Consider the following 15,841-nt stretch of genomic DNA (forward strand, 5'->3'; position numbering starts at 1 on the left):
AGCTGTTGCCCTCATGGTTCTTCCTATTCCTCCTCTCCCATTATTTCCCAGCTTTTCCCCTCATCTGCCTCTGATCTGTGACCCTCCCTCAAACCCGTGTTGTAATTCTGAACTGTCTCCTTCTTCTCTGGAAGGGTCAGGCTGGGGAGGTGGTCTCCCCCATTCCTTCTCTGCCGAGTCCCTGACACCCAGAGGAAAAGCCAAGCGGAAATGTGACCCATGAGCTGAAAAAAAAAGGTTCCTGTCCCTGTTATTAGTAGGCGTGATGCTTCTTGTATTACTGCTCACTATTTTGCAAGCATTGGTGTTTGAGCTCGAGTGAAAGATTGTATGGTCCATTTTTAAAATACTTTGGGGTTGTTGTTGTTTTTTAAAGGGCAGGGCAAGCATAGTTCAGTGGCTGAATACACAGTATTCGGATATCGCATAGCAGTGCTGGAGAAAGGAGCCTAGAAAGGAAACCCTCAGAGTGGACAGCACTGGGCTACAGGGACCAAAAGTCTGACTCCGTATAAGTCAGCTTCATACATTTGTATTCTGTGCCAGAATGTAGATTATATGCATGCATAGTTTAGCAACAGCTGCCCAAATGGTGCTGTGTCTCTACCCTACCAACTCTCCACCAGCAAGCAGCTTTTACAAAAAGCCTTGGACAGACTCAGTGAATGATCTTATAGACGGAGGAGTGTTGTGTTGTACTTTCTAAGGATTAAATGTGAAAACTGTTTTAAAATAAAGAAGGGTATTCTATGTTTTTAATGCACTGTACATGTACTTTTCAAGGTCATGCATGAAAACAGTTTGCCATCAGAGATAGAGTTCAAAGTAAGGTCATCTCCAATGTATGGGTACCTTCGGAAGTTTGCATCAGAGGAAGGCTACCTCGGAGCAGAAGAAAATCCAGTTTTGTCCTTCAACCAGGAAGATATCAATGATGGTAACATCCAATATGTGCAGACTGTCTCCGGCCAACTCCAAGACTGGCTTTCCTTGGACGTGACCAATGGAATTCGGGGACTCAGTGGAATAGAAATTGCTGTGGACATCATTCCAAAAGTGATCCCATTAGAAGTACACAACTTCACAGTCACCGAAGGGGGTTCGAAAGTCTTGGATGAAGGTGTTATAAAAATCCCTAATAGCCATTTTGCAGGGCTCAAATGTGAATTTGGTTTGATTGAGCCACCAAAACATGGGCGGATTGCAAACTCTAACTTTCCTGGAATGGCACTGGCTCAATTTACCAGAAAACAGGTGAGATTACTGAAAACGCAATACTGTTTTAAATTATTCTTTAAAAAGCAGTTCAGATTATTATTTGGGAACTGTATAACTGGGAGTGGTCAATATTCCATTGATCTCAACAGTATGTTGCTTCTGACAATGAGAAACCTCCCACATTTTAAAGAAACATATTGTCTTCCATTATTGTATATTGTATTGTTTATTGCATATAAAACAGGACAAGAATGATGTGAAAAGTAACATGACAGTTACTTAGGACATGTAGTGGTTGAATCCTTGCAGTTTCATTTTTGGAACAGGCTAGATTCTTAATTTGGTTACTCTCCCTTTTCAGCTAGAACAAGGATTCATCTTCTATATTCATGATGACAGCGAACAGCTACTTGACAATTTCACCATCATAGCAAACAGCACAGAACTGTGGAAGCAAAGCTTGCCTCAAATCGTATTTGTGACTATTTCACCAGTAAATGATGAACCCCCTGTTATAAGACGAAACAAAATACTTCGGGTAAGACCTGCATTATTTCCAAAGTTTTTCATCTGGGTTAATTGTGCCTTATTTCTGTAAAAGACAGCATGCACAGCTAGAACTGAAAAGGTCATCCTAAATTCTGTAGAATTACCTTACATGCATGAGAAACATTGGCTAGTATCCAGTTAAGTTTTATTCAGAGTGGAGCCATTGAAATTAAGGAACCTAATTTAGGCCCCCATCTGCGCTACACATCTAAAGCCATTTCATACCACTTTAAACAGTCATGGCTGCCCCTAAAGAACCATGGGAATTGCAGTTTGCTAAGGGGGGTGAGAGTTGTTAAGAGACCCCACAGAACTATTATTCCCAGACTAACCTGGAAAGAGGGATTGAGTCTTAAATCATGCTATGCTTTAAAATGCTTCTTCATATTTAATACCCCAACCCTCTGGTATTCAATAGATTTGTCCTTTTATCCCTTCACAACCTTTGTAACCCTCCCCTGAGTTATTTCCAATTTGTGCAATGTGCTGTTAGATATTCTGAAGGAGTGGTTAGTTCAGCAACGATCAGTCATTTTGACAATTTACCATTTGAAACTTTCTTCACCTTTTCCTTTTTGGAGGAATAATCCATCTGAGTGAATGATTCACAAGCCCTTTTTAATCAAAAGATTAATTACATGATTGGCCTCTTGGGGAGTGATATACAGTATGTGGCTTCTGTTTTGGATTATTAAGCCTTTGAATATATTCTAAGCAGAATTGGTCTCCTATATCCTGCCTGGTCTCCTATATCCTGCCTCTTTCAAGTTAGCAGGAATGCAATTTTATCTAGATGCCATCAACTTGGATCCTCACTATCCTTTCATGAGTGCAAGGCCTCCTTCCATTTCTGAAGGAAACTGGGACCCTGTTTCTCGGCTAGAGAAACCAGGGGTAGTGCAACATTTTTCACTGATCCCCCCTTCCCCATTCAGATCGTCTGCTTTGTGTGCAGAATATCCCAGGTTAAATCCCTGGCATCTGCAGGTAAGGCAGGGAATATTCCTTTCCTGAAAATCTTAGAGAGCTGCTGCCATTCAGGGAGACAGTACTGAGGTAGTTGGACCAATGGTCTGTCTGGGAGCCAGTGCGGTGTAGTGGTTAAGAGCGGTAGTCTCGTAATCTGGGGAACCGGGTTCGATTCCCCGCTCCTCCACATGCAGCTGCTGGGTGACCTTGGGCCAGTCACACTTCTCTGAAGTCTCTCAGCCCCACTCACCTCACAGAGTGTTTGTTGTGGGGGAGGAAGGGAAAGGAGAATGTTAGCAGCTTTGAGACTCTTTCGGGTAGTGATAAAGCGGGATATCAAATCCAGACTCTTCTTCTTCTTCTGCCCCAGTATAAGAGAGCTTCCTATGCTCTTATGTCACACACTACTCCAGAAAGTTCCCCAACCTTCCAGAACAGATTTTCAAGAAGCCACAGGAAGCAGAGGGGAGGGAAGATCTGCTGCTTCCCATTCACTTAGTTAGGATCTAAGGTGGCCATCATTTCAAGCATAGGCACAGAAGTTCATCAGTAGTACAGTAGTATATCTGTATAACCACAAGGGGGCCATGTTTTCATTTTTGTGGAAGCTTCTCCAGTCATCAGAAAACAGAATCATAGAATTGTAATGTGAGAAGGTGCCCTGACGATGGTTCATACCATTTTAGTATTTAATTTAATTGTACAGCAGTGAGGCTTAAACACCCCCACCTCGTTCTAGAAACATCCCCATTGAAGCAGATTCAGTTCAAAGCAGGTGACTTTTTTAGAGTAATGTTTAGAATTTAGAGAATAAATAGACAGAATTAAATGATTGTGGATACATTTTGAGCTTTGGATATCCATGAACTCCAACAATCCCTTATATGGTGGCATAATTTATACTCCCTCCCTCAGATCCACTCAAGTAAAAAAAAAAAAAAAAGAGAAAAGAATCTGGTATTATATTTGTAGAATGTGTTGAGACAAAACTAGGAAAACAGATAATGATCCTTTTTTGGAATGCCCTGAAGTTTATGGGCTGGGCCATGAGGAAGGTAGTAATGTAAAGATTGGGAATCCATGGCAGTCCACAAGTTGTTGGGCTCCCCCACTCCCAGAAGGCATGGACAGTTACAGCCCCACAAACTCTGGAGGGTCACACATTCGCCAGCCCTGCTTTAAACCCGTTGAAATCAGGACTCAGTCATAAAAAACATGTCCCATTGATTTACTCAGAACAGACCTGTTGAAATTAATGCACCTAACTTAGCCATTAATTTCCATGGGTCTCCTGGTTATAAAGGGGCATATATATATATATATATATATATATATATATATATATATATATTGGATTCAGGGACATCTGGCATTTCTTAACCAGTTATGTTTGATTGGTAACCACTGTAATACTGTAGTAACACCTTTCCAGGATTTGGGGAGATGGTAAACACCCACTGTGCTCCCAGAGTTACATTACAACAATAGAAAAATTCAATATTAAAATCATTTCATCATTTTGAAGACATTGAGGTTTTTAAATTTTCTCTGGGCACAGGAAAGCAGGAAGCTGGAGAGTTAATTTTAATTTTGCTATACTGGATCATTTCTTATGGCAAGGGGTTCCTATTTGCTTCCCGTCGAGAAGGGTTGCAACTAGACATTTCTGCACAATAATCTACATTCTTTTTTCTTTCCCTTTTTGAGGCAGGGGCTACTTTACTGTCTCACTCTAGACACACATTCGGGTGATCCCATTTCACAATTAAAGTATCTGTTTTCCCTTAGCAGAGGCATCATCAGGTATCGTTTGATGTGGTGGCGGTGTTTCTATTGAATTCAACATGAGAATGAATTTTGTCAAAGATTGCTGTGGTTCTTTTAAATATTACATGAAACCTTATTGCCCAACAGCAGCTTAACATCTGACGCGTTCCTTCGTGATGAGGAAGGGGCTACAATAAAATGTGAAATTATAATTATGTACAAAGGATAAAAGACAAAAGAGGGAGACATTAGCCTTTTCATGAAACAGTGATAATCCTGTGTCAACATGTGAGCAGATCCACATCGATTAGTTCTGCCTCTGACATCATGGAAGCCAGATTACCTCTCACCCAATATCTGTACATCTAATGTGAATGTCGGGTGGGGCAAGCCTGCTTGCATGATATAACTCCCACTCACCCATTGATTCAGCCCAGGAGCATTTCTTGTGAATGGTGCTATTGGGCGTAGGGTGTCTTTTCTCAGCCGTTAGCTTCATTCATTTTCTTTTGCAATGCTTGCATTTGTTCTGAAATGTTGTGGCCAGGGTACAAGTAACTGTGAGTGCAGGGGCAGCCGTTTGCACTTCTCAAATCGCGGTCCCTGTTTCCATCCGAGGCCACCACCACCAGTGATGGGAATTTCCGAAACAGTTTGTGATAACAACATACTGATGGGACAGTCAATCCCCAGGTGTCTCTTCCGGGTTTATCCTTATATATTTATAACCAGAGCAACAATATTTAGTTAATTGATCAGAGTAATTGATTAAAAACAACTTGAGGGGATTGTGCAGAAGTGGAGACTTTGATACTGTGCCAGGAGAAGATTATCTTGGAGGTCCAGAATTAGGTGTGAGCAAGACCCCCTAGCATGAAGCAAGTTTCCGTGACTGTTTTACCAGTGACGTGGAAGAGACTGGGGGTCGGGGAGGTGGTGAAGAGCTGGAAATCTGTGTTGCAAGCAGTACTGAGGACCATAGCAAGCCTGTTATTGTGCCAGAAAGAAGACCTACTGAATAGGGAAGCCAAGGTCTACTTTGGGAGATATTTAGCTCTTTGAGGCATTGCAGAAATGCTAAGTTGGCTCAGAGTAGTCTTATAAGAAAGGGAGTTCCCCTCACGTTTTTAATGAACTAAAAATATGGCCCTGATTATACAGTCATACCTCGGGTTGAATGTGCTTCGGGTTGAGTGCGTTTGAGTTGCGCTCCGCGGCAACCCGGAAGTAACGGAGCGCGTTACTTCCGGGTTTCGCCACTTGCGCATGCGCAGACGCTCAAAATGACGTCATGCGCAGAAGTGGCGAAAAGCGACGCACGCAGACGTGCCATCGCTAGTTACGTTTGCTTCTAGATGCGAACGGGGCTCTGGAACGGATCCTGTTCGTATCTAGAGGTACCACTGTAATAGGGCAGCAGATTGTATTTTATCTTTTAAAGTAATTTTTACTGTGAGTACGTATAAAGATGTTTAGATGTTGAATGGGGGACGTATTGTTTCCTGTGCATGAGAAAAGGGGGAACTGGCCTTCAAAGGTGATTTGATTTATTAAATCTGCATAAATTTTTGCATTAGAAAAATAATAGTTTTAAAGAAGAAAACCATACTTTGCTGTTAGATGATGCACACAGAAGACATCAACTTAGAAGAAGCATTCTCCCATCTTTCTCACACAGAATGGAACACCTCTTCAGGAATGACATACATATATGCAGATAGGTAGCCGTGTTGGTCTGCCATAGTCAAAACAAAAAAAATTCCTTCCAGTAGCACCTTAAAGACCAACTAAGTCAGTTCTTGGTATGAGCTTTCGTGTGCATGCACACTTCTTCAGATACCTTCTTTATACATATATGCAGTTTAAAAAGTTAATTAAAATCTGCTGCCCCCATTTTTTTCCCCAGTCAGTCAAAAGTAACATCTCCAAAGAGCCATCACGAGCTGACTTGTCAAACAGTAATGAGGTGGCCTTTCTTTTAAGCCAGCTTTGTTATTTGCTCTTTGATGTTGCAGACACTTTTCCATAATTGTCACACAGCTGCTGCTAGATGGAGCCAGCTTCATTGTGTGGCAGGGGGGAAAATGCCGCAAACTGGAGAACAGAGCAGCCTCCGAAAAAAACAGAAATTATTCATGTCTGATGAGTATGCATTTATGACAAGGCTTAGCAGATTGTCTAAAGAGCAGTTTGGGAATGGGTCAAGAGAGCTTGCAGAACAACAGGCAAACCCTGGCCCAGAGGGGTAACTTCTTTTAATCCCTTGCATCAAGAACAACAAAATGTTGTGGCACCTTAAAGACTAACAGATTTATTGCCGCATCAGCATGTGTGTATGTTTCTTTCCCCCTTTTCCCTTTTACTATCTTGCGGCCATGTGCACATTGCAAGCGGATATTCAAGGTATTATTGCTTCTGGCATTCTTCCAAGCCATTTTCTCCTGGCGCCTTTCTTTTGACCCAGACTGTGAGGTGCAGAGCATCAGCATTAGCCCATCTATTTCCCTGTTTGTTTCAGTCATAGATTGGCCTGCAGTTCTAGACTTCAATGAAACACTGCTGCTGTTGAGATAGGTATCGAGACAGAGTGAGTCACGCAGACTATCTTTGTAAGCATTCAGCTGCTCTCAGGCTATATACAATTCCTTCTCCTACTGGTTCAATATCTTATTTAAATCTTTGTAGTTTGAAATGATTTTAATGGTGGACCTTCCTAGGTCTTGCCAACCTGCTTTAGTTGCAAAGCTGTACATTTAACCACTTGGGATAACCGGAATCAATTTGTGTAATTATTTCCTGTTTTTCTCTTGTGTGTGTGTGTGTGTGGTTTTTTTTAAAGGTCTGGGTGGGATCAGTCACTGAAATAACTGTGAATGACCTCTGTGCAGAAGATAAAGATTCTTCTTCCGCAGAACTCTTGTACTCTATTTCTCCTCCAAGCAATGGTCACTTGGCACTCAAGTCTTCTCCAAACAAAAGTACCCTTAATTTTACCCAAGCTCATATTGAGGAAGGACAGTTAGTGTTTGTCCATAATGGTATGTCATGTTCATGTATCAGCTGTTGAGTGTTGTGATTTATTTTTTGGATATATCTCTTACATTTTAATTCATTTAAGGATGCCGGTATAACCCAACATAATAATATAGGACAGCCTTGGCAAATCTGGTGCCCTCCAGATGTTTCAAACTACAGCTCCCATCAGCCCAAGCCAGCATTGATGTCAGATGGAAATACAGACTAACAACTCAGAAATCAGGAAGCTAAATTTTAAGACAAGTAAAACCCCCATGGAAATTATTCTGTCCATATTCCATTGATACTGTAATGGTTATATGGGGTTGCTCGTGCGTAAGTTGCCGCCACTCCTGGCTAGGTAGCCTGGTTAAACCTTTCCTGGCTGGACAGCCCTTCACTTCGTGGCTGTTCAGTCGCTAGCAGAATCCGTCAGTGGGCGTTTCTTGAACTTCTTCCAGCAAAGAAGTTCTTTGACGCCAAGTCTACGCCTACTTTCCCTGCGCGGAAGTCTTCTGCGCAGGGTGGGTGTGGGCAGCGGAGGACCTGTGCTCTCCCCGCTGGTCTCCAGCGAAGAGTCTTGGAGCCCCCTCTCCGATTCCCCCATCCGCCCCCCTTTATCCCTGGTGTTACGCTGATTTCCTTCCCCAGCCGATGAGTCCCCTCTCTCCCTGCTTGGCCCTTCTCCGGCATCGCTTGGGAGCCCTGCCTCCACTTCTGGCTCCGATGTCAGTTCCCTGACAGTTATGAAAGTGGGATATGGGAGGAGCAATGGTATACTATATGACACTTCTCAATCACCTTACAAAGATTGCTCAAATTTTCTTTTTTCTTTTGCAAGCCTAACAATTCCAGAAGAATAAGGGTGCTGAATGAAAAGTGTAATCGTGACTTGCTACCACCCGAGTCGTGCAAACCAGACCTCTACCACCCATCCCAGTTTGCATATAAGTGCTAAGCCAAACCATGGCATAGTGTGGCCGTGTGAGTGTGAAAGGTTTTGGAGAGGACATCCCTTCTACTTTGCTCTGCTTCCAGATCTGGTACTGGTGTGAAGCTGTGAGCTAAGCTATAGGTTGGCTTAGCTTGTGGCCTCAACTCAAGCTCATGGTTGGTCTCCTCCAGACAAAACAAGATCGATAGGCAAGGCTTGTTTTTTGTTTCCAGCTTGCAGTTTGACTGGAAGAGACCAACTACAAGCCTGGGTTTGGATGACAGACGAAGGCAAGCCTGGCTTCTCTTTCTGCAGTCCATCACGATGAGCAAACTTGCCATGATCTCTTCAGAAGCCCACATTCTTGTTCATATGTGCTAAGCTATGGTTTGGCTTAGCAGTACGTGCAAACTGAGCCATTGTCTGTCCCTTTTCCATTGGATCTCTTTTGAATTCTGAAAACCTCTGGTGCATTACGAACTAATCCCACCTTCTGTAGATAATGCCACAATAATTTGTCTTGTTTACTCCACTGAGTAGTAAGTAGAGTCCATCACCCACTCAGATCTTTCACGTCCATTTGGACACCAGAACATAGGGACCCAGTCCACGTGTCATGGTAAACCATAGTTAATAAAACACAAAAAATACATTTCCTGGACTGTATGTCTCCCTCTGCTAATATGTGGAGAAAACAAACTGCGTTCCCTGGCTTATCATTATGACCAAAGAAGGCATTTTGGTTTGGTTTGCTTGCAACAAATGACAACCAGCGAGTCAAGAACAAACCTTAGCTACTTATCATGGTTTGTTGATGGTAAAACAAACCACAATTCATGGTTCAGATAACGATTAGCTGGAGATCGTGGTTTGTTTCATCGGTATGCTAGCAGGGAGGAACAAACATACCAGAAAGGAGCAATTGTGGTAAACCTTCAATTATGGCTTACCATGATATGTGAACAAATCTGCTGACTGAAAATACTGAAGTTCAGATTTTTTAAAAAGAATAAAAAGAATTCCATTGTCCAAGGTCCACTTGTAGGTACAAAGGTTGTCTGTACATAGAAACCTATCATAGTCATTCCAGATTTATATATTTTTTCTTAGTTACTTAGTTTTACTTTCAGAAGTTTCTGCATAATTTTTGTTGTTATAAGAGTCTATCCATCTTCCCTCAGGGGCCATGTCTGGAGGCTTCAATTTTCAAGTGACAGACGGTCTGAACTTTGCACCTCGACAAATTTTTAGCATCACAGCTCGAACTCTGGTTATTCGCTTAGAAAATAACAATGGACTGGCTGTCTTTCCAGGTGAGACTTTATATTTTCATTTTTAAATATCCAGGAAATAATAATAAACTCTGGGGCTATGAAATGTCTAACCCAATATTCAGTGTTTAGCTCTTACTTTATGAGAAAGGAAAAAGGGTTTTGGGTGTTGCAAACATGGAGCTCCCACACCATGTTATAAAACAGGAAGCTGCTTTGCATCAAACCAGCCCATTGGTCCAACCTGTTCAGTATTGCTTGCTCTGATTGGCAGTAGCTCACAAGAGTTTCAGAAAGGAGTGTTTACCAGCTGCACCTGGAAATGGCAGGGATTGGACCTGGGGCCCTTTATATGCAAAGCATGTGCTTCACTGAGCTGTAGCCCGCCCCTAAGCTGGGGGTTGAGGGCCTGTGGTCCTCCAGATGTTGATGGACTACAACTCCCATAATCCCTTACCATTGACCATGTCGACTGGAGCTGCTGGGAGCTGGAACCCAAGAACCTTTGGAGCATCACATGTTTCCCATTCCTGCCTTTCCCAACCTAGTGTCCTCCAGAAATTGGACTCCCAACTCTCATCAACCCCAGCCAGCTTAGGCAATGGTCAGATATAATGGGAGTTGTAGTTCAATGGGAGTTGTAGTTCAAGTTGTAGTTGACTTTAGGTCAACAATAATTAATATCTGGTAATAGTCATAAGCACATTCACTCAAGTCACGTATGAACTCTCTCAAAGACTATATATTGTCAGACCCTATAGGTGGATGCTGCTAACATGAGACATTCTGTATGTTTCCCATTATGAATCTTAAATCTTGGAAGCAGAGGAATATATGAAATTCTCTCTCACACACACACAAATTTACTTAATTTGCGTAATTCAGTATGCTTACAACATTTGGGTTTTACTTTGGTTCAGCATATTTTTATTTATATATTTATTTTATTTACAACATTTGCACAATTCACAATAACTTAATGTTCTCTGGGTGCTGAACAGTAAAAACTACCAACCATGAAAATAAAATGCAGAGCTGCTCATAATGAGCTGATTTAACAAAAGAAGCAAAGCATGAGACTTGGGTTTCAGTCTGAATAAATGTGATCGTATTAAGCTGCATGGGTAAGGCTTTTAAAATCTAAACCCCTGTCCCCGCAGTTGCTTTTGGTCTTCCGAGATAGCTCCAGGCATTAGCTTTTATAGGGGTTTTTATGGTAAGCCAAAGATAATTATAAGCAAACTATTCCTGGTGCAGTTTTGAAGGAGCCGTTCCACTATTCCACTTTCCCCATGTGAGAAAAGTAATGGATCTCTCCATATATTCAGCTCTGCTCTGCTAGGGCTGCAATAACTGCCAAGATTTTCTCTTGAGCACTTTTTGAGTTAGAAAAGTGCTCATATAAATTAAACACAGCTTTGGCTACTTGGATTCACCTCTCAGTTGTCCTGCATTTCTTAGACCAGGCTCTGCCAAGATGGCGCCTTCTATATGTTTTGGACTACAACTCCCATCACCTCCTGCCTGCTCGCTCTTGGTTGTTGTAGTCCAAAAGTTGACAAAAGATGTCTTAGGCTTTTTTGCAGTCTTCCTTCCCCCCTGTTTTTGCTCAATTGTTATTAAACAAATGAAAATCTCTCAAATATTGAAACAAAAAAATGTGCTGTGCTTCTATCTTAATTCAGGTTCACTTTTAAAGTCTACTTTATATATTCATCTGGATATCGATCCTGCAAGTTATATATGGAGCTGTGTCTGCTTGTTGGCATTAGATTGGTATTCAGTCTTCAATCCATGTTGCTTCCACCTCCAGAACAGTCAAAGATAGGGCCTTTTTCGTGGTAACTCCACATTTTTGAACGCTATCCCAAATGAGAACAGTTCCATAAAATTGGGCCCACATTACTGGGCACACGCTTCCTCGTGAACATGAGCCGTGGATCTTAGCCACAGGGAACCAGTAACAGTGACCTCCTGAAAACCTCAGTGATTGGGCAAGAATATCAGGGATCAGGCAGTCCTTGATATGTCCTGGACCCAAGTTGTAAAGGGCCTTGTAGGTTAATGCAAGAACCTTGAACCTGACTGGTAGCATAAATCATTTTGCAGCAGCTGGAGGCTCCAGTGGTAGTCCCACATAGCAAAGTTCATTGCAATAATTGAGTCTATGGCACAGCTAGCCACTGGGGCTACCTGAGCCTCCAGTGATAAAGATGGATCTAGGAGCACCCCTAGACTCCAAACCTGTTCTTTTGGAGTGAGTGCAGTCCCATCCAGAACAAGCAATGGGCCAATCTCTCGGACACAAGAGCCACCCCACCCAAAGTCTCTCCGTCCAGAGTTCAAGCTCAGATTATCAGCCCTCATCCAGTCCATGTTTTCACTCAAGCAACAGTCTCTAGATCACGCAGCCTCTCCTAACTCAGATATTATGGAGAAGTTGTGTGTCATGAGTATGCTGATGACACTTTGCTCCAGAACTCCTAATGACCACATCCAGTGGCTTCAGATGTAGGGAACAAGATGGTACCCTGCAGTACAACATAACCCAAGGACCGTGTTGGTTAGGCTGGTCCTTTTTTAAAAAATCCTGTCCTTTTTCTAAGTAGTTGAGGCTGGCATATGTAGTATCCCTTCCTTTTATCTTCATGATAACCCTAGGAGGTGGCCTTGGTTAAGTTGAGAGAAGGCTACCAGTCCAAGGTCTTCCAGTGGCTATTATGGCTGAGTAAAACAAAGTTAACTGAACAACATCCCAAAGCACTGCCTGTTTCAAGACACTAAAATCATATACAGTGGTACCTTGGGTTACATACGCTTCAGGTTACATACAGTTCAGGTTACAGACTCCGCTAAGTTAAGAACTTTGCTTCAGGATGAGAACAGAAATTGTGCTCTGGTGGGGCGGTGGCAGCAGGAGGCCCCATTAGCTAAAGTGGTGCTTCAGGTTAAGAACAGTTTCAGGTTAAGTATGGACCTCCTGAACGAATTAAGTACGTAACCCGAGGTACCACTGTACTTACATCTATGATTCTAAAATACATGATTCTGTGATACTGCCAATTTCAAGACAATTAAATGATTTGCAGCTCATTTCTTATACTTGAGAAAGACTGAACTAGTTTAAAAGTTGTTGTTTTTTTAAAAAAAGGTTTCTTTATTCTTACTGTCCTTTCTGTAAGTTTGGTTGAGTTCCTGCTTGGCCTCTTTGACCCATTATATAATAGCCATCTGTTGAGTGCATGATGTAGCAACAAAAAACATTAACCACATAAGCATGGACGTTATTATTGGTGAAATACATCATTGTGGATTGCAGACAATATTTTGCTGGAGCGATGTATCAGTTTTGTTTTAATTACCTTGATTTCTCCATCCCAATATTGCATTTCTAGATTTCAGTTTAATGCTTTATAATTTTCGGTAGAAATAAAACAAGTTACTTAGTACTTCTCCTGCTGATCAATTTCCGCTTAAACTTTGCTGCAGTGAGCTTCTACAAATGAAGAGAGAACCTGTTCTGAACAGTAACAAAGAGCTGATTCAAACATGCAGAAATTATGGGTGGTATTCAGTTAAATTATGGGTGGTATTCAGCTAAGTTTTACCAAGAAGACACCCACTGAAATTAATGAACTTATTCATGTTCATTCATTGCAGTGGGTTTACTCTGAGTAAAACTTCGTTGACTACCACCCTAGAAGTTGAACAGTTCTTCCTAGACCATACTACTTCAGACTGGGAGTTCAGTTGGCTTTTGTACATTAAATTGGGAGGGACCACTGCCTTGTCCTTGGGCGGCAAAATGTCTTGAGCCAGCCAATTACAATTGCACGTTAAGCAATTTATATGCTAAAAAGTGCTCAGTGCAATATTAATATACTGCTTATAATTATTCAGGTTCTAAGAAACCCATTACATCTCACCATCTAAAAGCTGTCACCAATGAAGTAGCTGAGTCGGAAAACAGAACTATACTATTTACTGTTGCAAAATCCCCGAAACTTGGAAGACTCATCAGTGTCTCTGGTAATAGCACACAGGATATTACAAGTTTTACGCAATCCATGGTAAGAGTCCGTTTTACTATGGGTGTTGGCAATATGGCTTTGTTACAAATACTTCTCTGCTGTCCGTTATGTTTACACACTTATTCGAGGGGAATTAGACAATATTTTCACAGAAAAATTCCTACCCTTTTCATTTGATCAATATGGGAAGAAGCTTGTTAGGGACAATATTATGCAGCAGGGATTCCCAAAGCGTGAGCCATGGAATTCAGATGGTCTGTGTGGCTTGCCTGTACAAATACAATTAAATATCACACAGTTGCTACAGCAGCCAGAAGAATTACTAAGTGTTCCACCAAGACCCACAACAATTTATGAATAGTTTGGGGGTTGGGGGCATTTGGGAACCACTGTTTATATGGTGTGCTAAGTTTAATGTGAAGGGTCAACATTTACTAAACCTATGTAAGAAAAGGGAGTGGAAGATTATGGCAATATATATATATATCCTCAACGTTATAGAAACCAAGTTTGCATTTGTTATGGGGAAACCTTATAAATTTGAGGGAGTGCAGTGTATAGTTGCTAAGAGGCTGAACTACAGGAAGTTTCTAGTTCAAATATTGCCTCTGCTGTAAACTGATTAGCAGAACAGTTTCAAACAAATTTATTCAGAAGTAATAACCTTTTTTTTTTTTTTAAGAGGGCTTTACTACCTGCTAATTTAAAAGTATGATTGCATCCCAAGTGACTTCGGGCAGGTTACTCTCTCCTGAGCTAAAATGTGCATATGAGAAAAGTTGCTCTAAAGAAATAAAACAGACTTTGTTTCTTGGTAATATGATGCAACAGGCACTATCTTAGAAGAAAGAGGGTTTCCCCACACTATCGTCTTACACAGGAGGAAATGCGTGTTTTAAGTCAGCACTTGCCACCTGTAGTTTTCATAAGTGCTTGTGTTAGTTTTAAAACAAGTAAAATTCTGCTGATTGTCTGAAGGTTCCTTAGATCAGAGTTAATAAAAATATTTAAATGAATTAATCAGCTAAATGTTGTCACCCTAAGAATACGCTTACAAGATTGCTGTAAAGGGGTGTGGATCCGAACCCCACATTGGGCAAAAGATTCTTACATCGGAGGAGCTTGGACTAGTAGATGAACCTTGAGGTCCCTTCCAATTCTACAATCGCAGTAATGGCCTGGCTGGGACGTACCTTTCTCATCTGATTGACCACAGTTTCCTGGTTCAGACATAATGAGAAACTATGGTTAGTTAGGTCAAATCCCATTTAGAATAAAGCAGGGAAGAGGCAATGCAAGGACAGCACACAGGGACAAGGCTTGAGCCTGTCTCAGTTTATGAAGCTGAGATATATACAGCCAAACCATGTCAACAAATGTGATGTGTTTAAAATATTCTAAAGCACAATATTACTGACTCTAAATTCTGATTATTGACTTCAGTTTTAATTAAGACAGTTTTGTCTTCTTGTCGATCCTTCCTTTACTTTTCTGAAAGCAGCACGTTTCCATAGTCATGTTGCAGGCAGCAGAAGCAATAGTGCTGCCAGGTTGTGAGGTGGTTTGGGGCGCCAGCATCATTTACTTTACCCCCCAGCCCCCTCATGCTGCCCAAGTTGCTCCTTCCACCCTGCTTTCCAAGTAGCGGGAAGGTAACACACTGGCTGGATGTTTGTTCCTTTCGTTTTGGAGTGGGGAGGGGATAAAGGAAAAATAATCTGCTTGTTACCTTCCTGCTAGCAGGATGGTAAGAGGAAGGGGGGGGGGAGAATGGGTCGGCTTTTCCTTCTTTCCCCCAAAACAGAACAAAGAAAAAGGGGCATATTCTTCCACCACTCCTTACCTGCCATGTGGGGAGTGAACAGTGTTAGCATTTCACTCCTCCGTTGCTGGATGTGGGATTGTTACATCACATGTCTGTGTTTCCTTTCTAGGCTTGGAAAGTGTGAGAACGGAAGCTAGTCTTATCTCTTCTACTCTATTGTACTGTCGTACTTTCTTTCTTTCTCTCTCTCTCTTGGAGAAGAAAGAGGAGAGACGCCATGATTGCTTTTTGCTGTATATGTTGTTGTTGTTGTTTAGTGGTT

General features: G+C 41.7%; 1 protein-coding gene across 2 annotated transcripts in view; it reads left to right on the top strand.

The window, feature by feature from the left end:
* LOC310827415 (chondroitin sulfate proteoglycan 4-like) overlaps positions 1-15,841 on the top strand; it is a 37,082-nt gene that overhangs the window by 11,482 nt on the left and 9,759 nt on the right. For both annotated transcript variants that reach the window (XM_083703397.1, XM_083703398.1), the window contains exons 4-8: positions 784-1,254; positions 1,580-1,756; positions 7,343-7,541; positions 9,634-9,765; positions 13,624-13,793. In XM_083703397.1, coding sequence (XP_083559523.1) covers positions 784-1,254; positions 1,580-1,756; positions 7,343-7,541; positions 9,634-9,765; positions 13,624-13,793 — 1,149 coding nt within the window. The remainder of the gene's footprint in view (positions 1-783; positions 1,255-1,579; positions 1,757-7,342; positions 7,542-9,633; positions 9,766-13,623; positions 13,794-15,841) is intronic.

The sequence above is a fragment of the Podarcis gaigeae genome (genome assembly GCF_964106915.1).
Source record: "Podarcis gaigeae genome assembly, chromosome: 11".
Lineage (NCBI taxonomy): Eukaryota > Metazoa > Chordata > Lepidosauria > Squamata > Lacertidae > Podarcis > Podarcis gaigeae.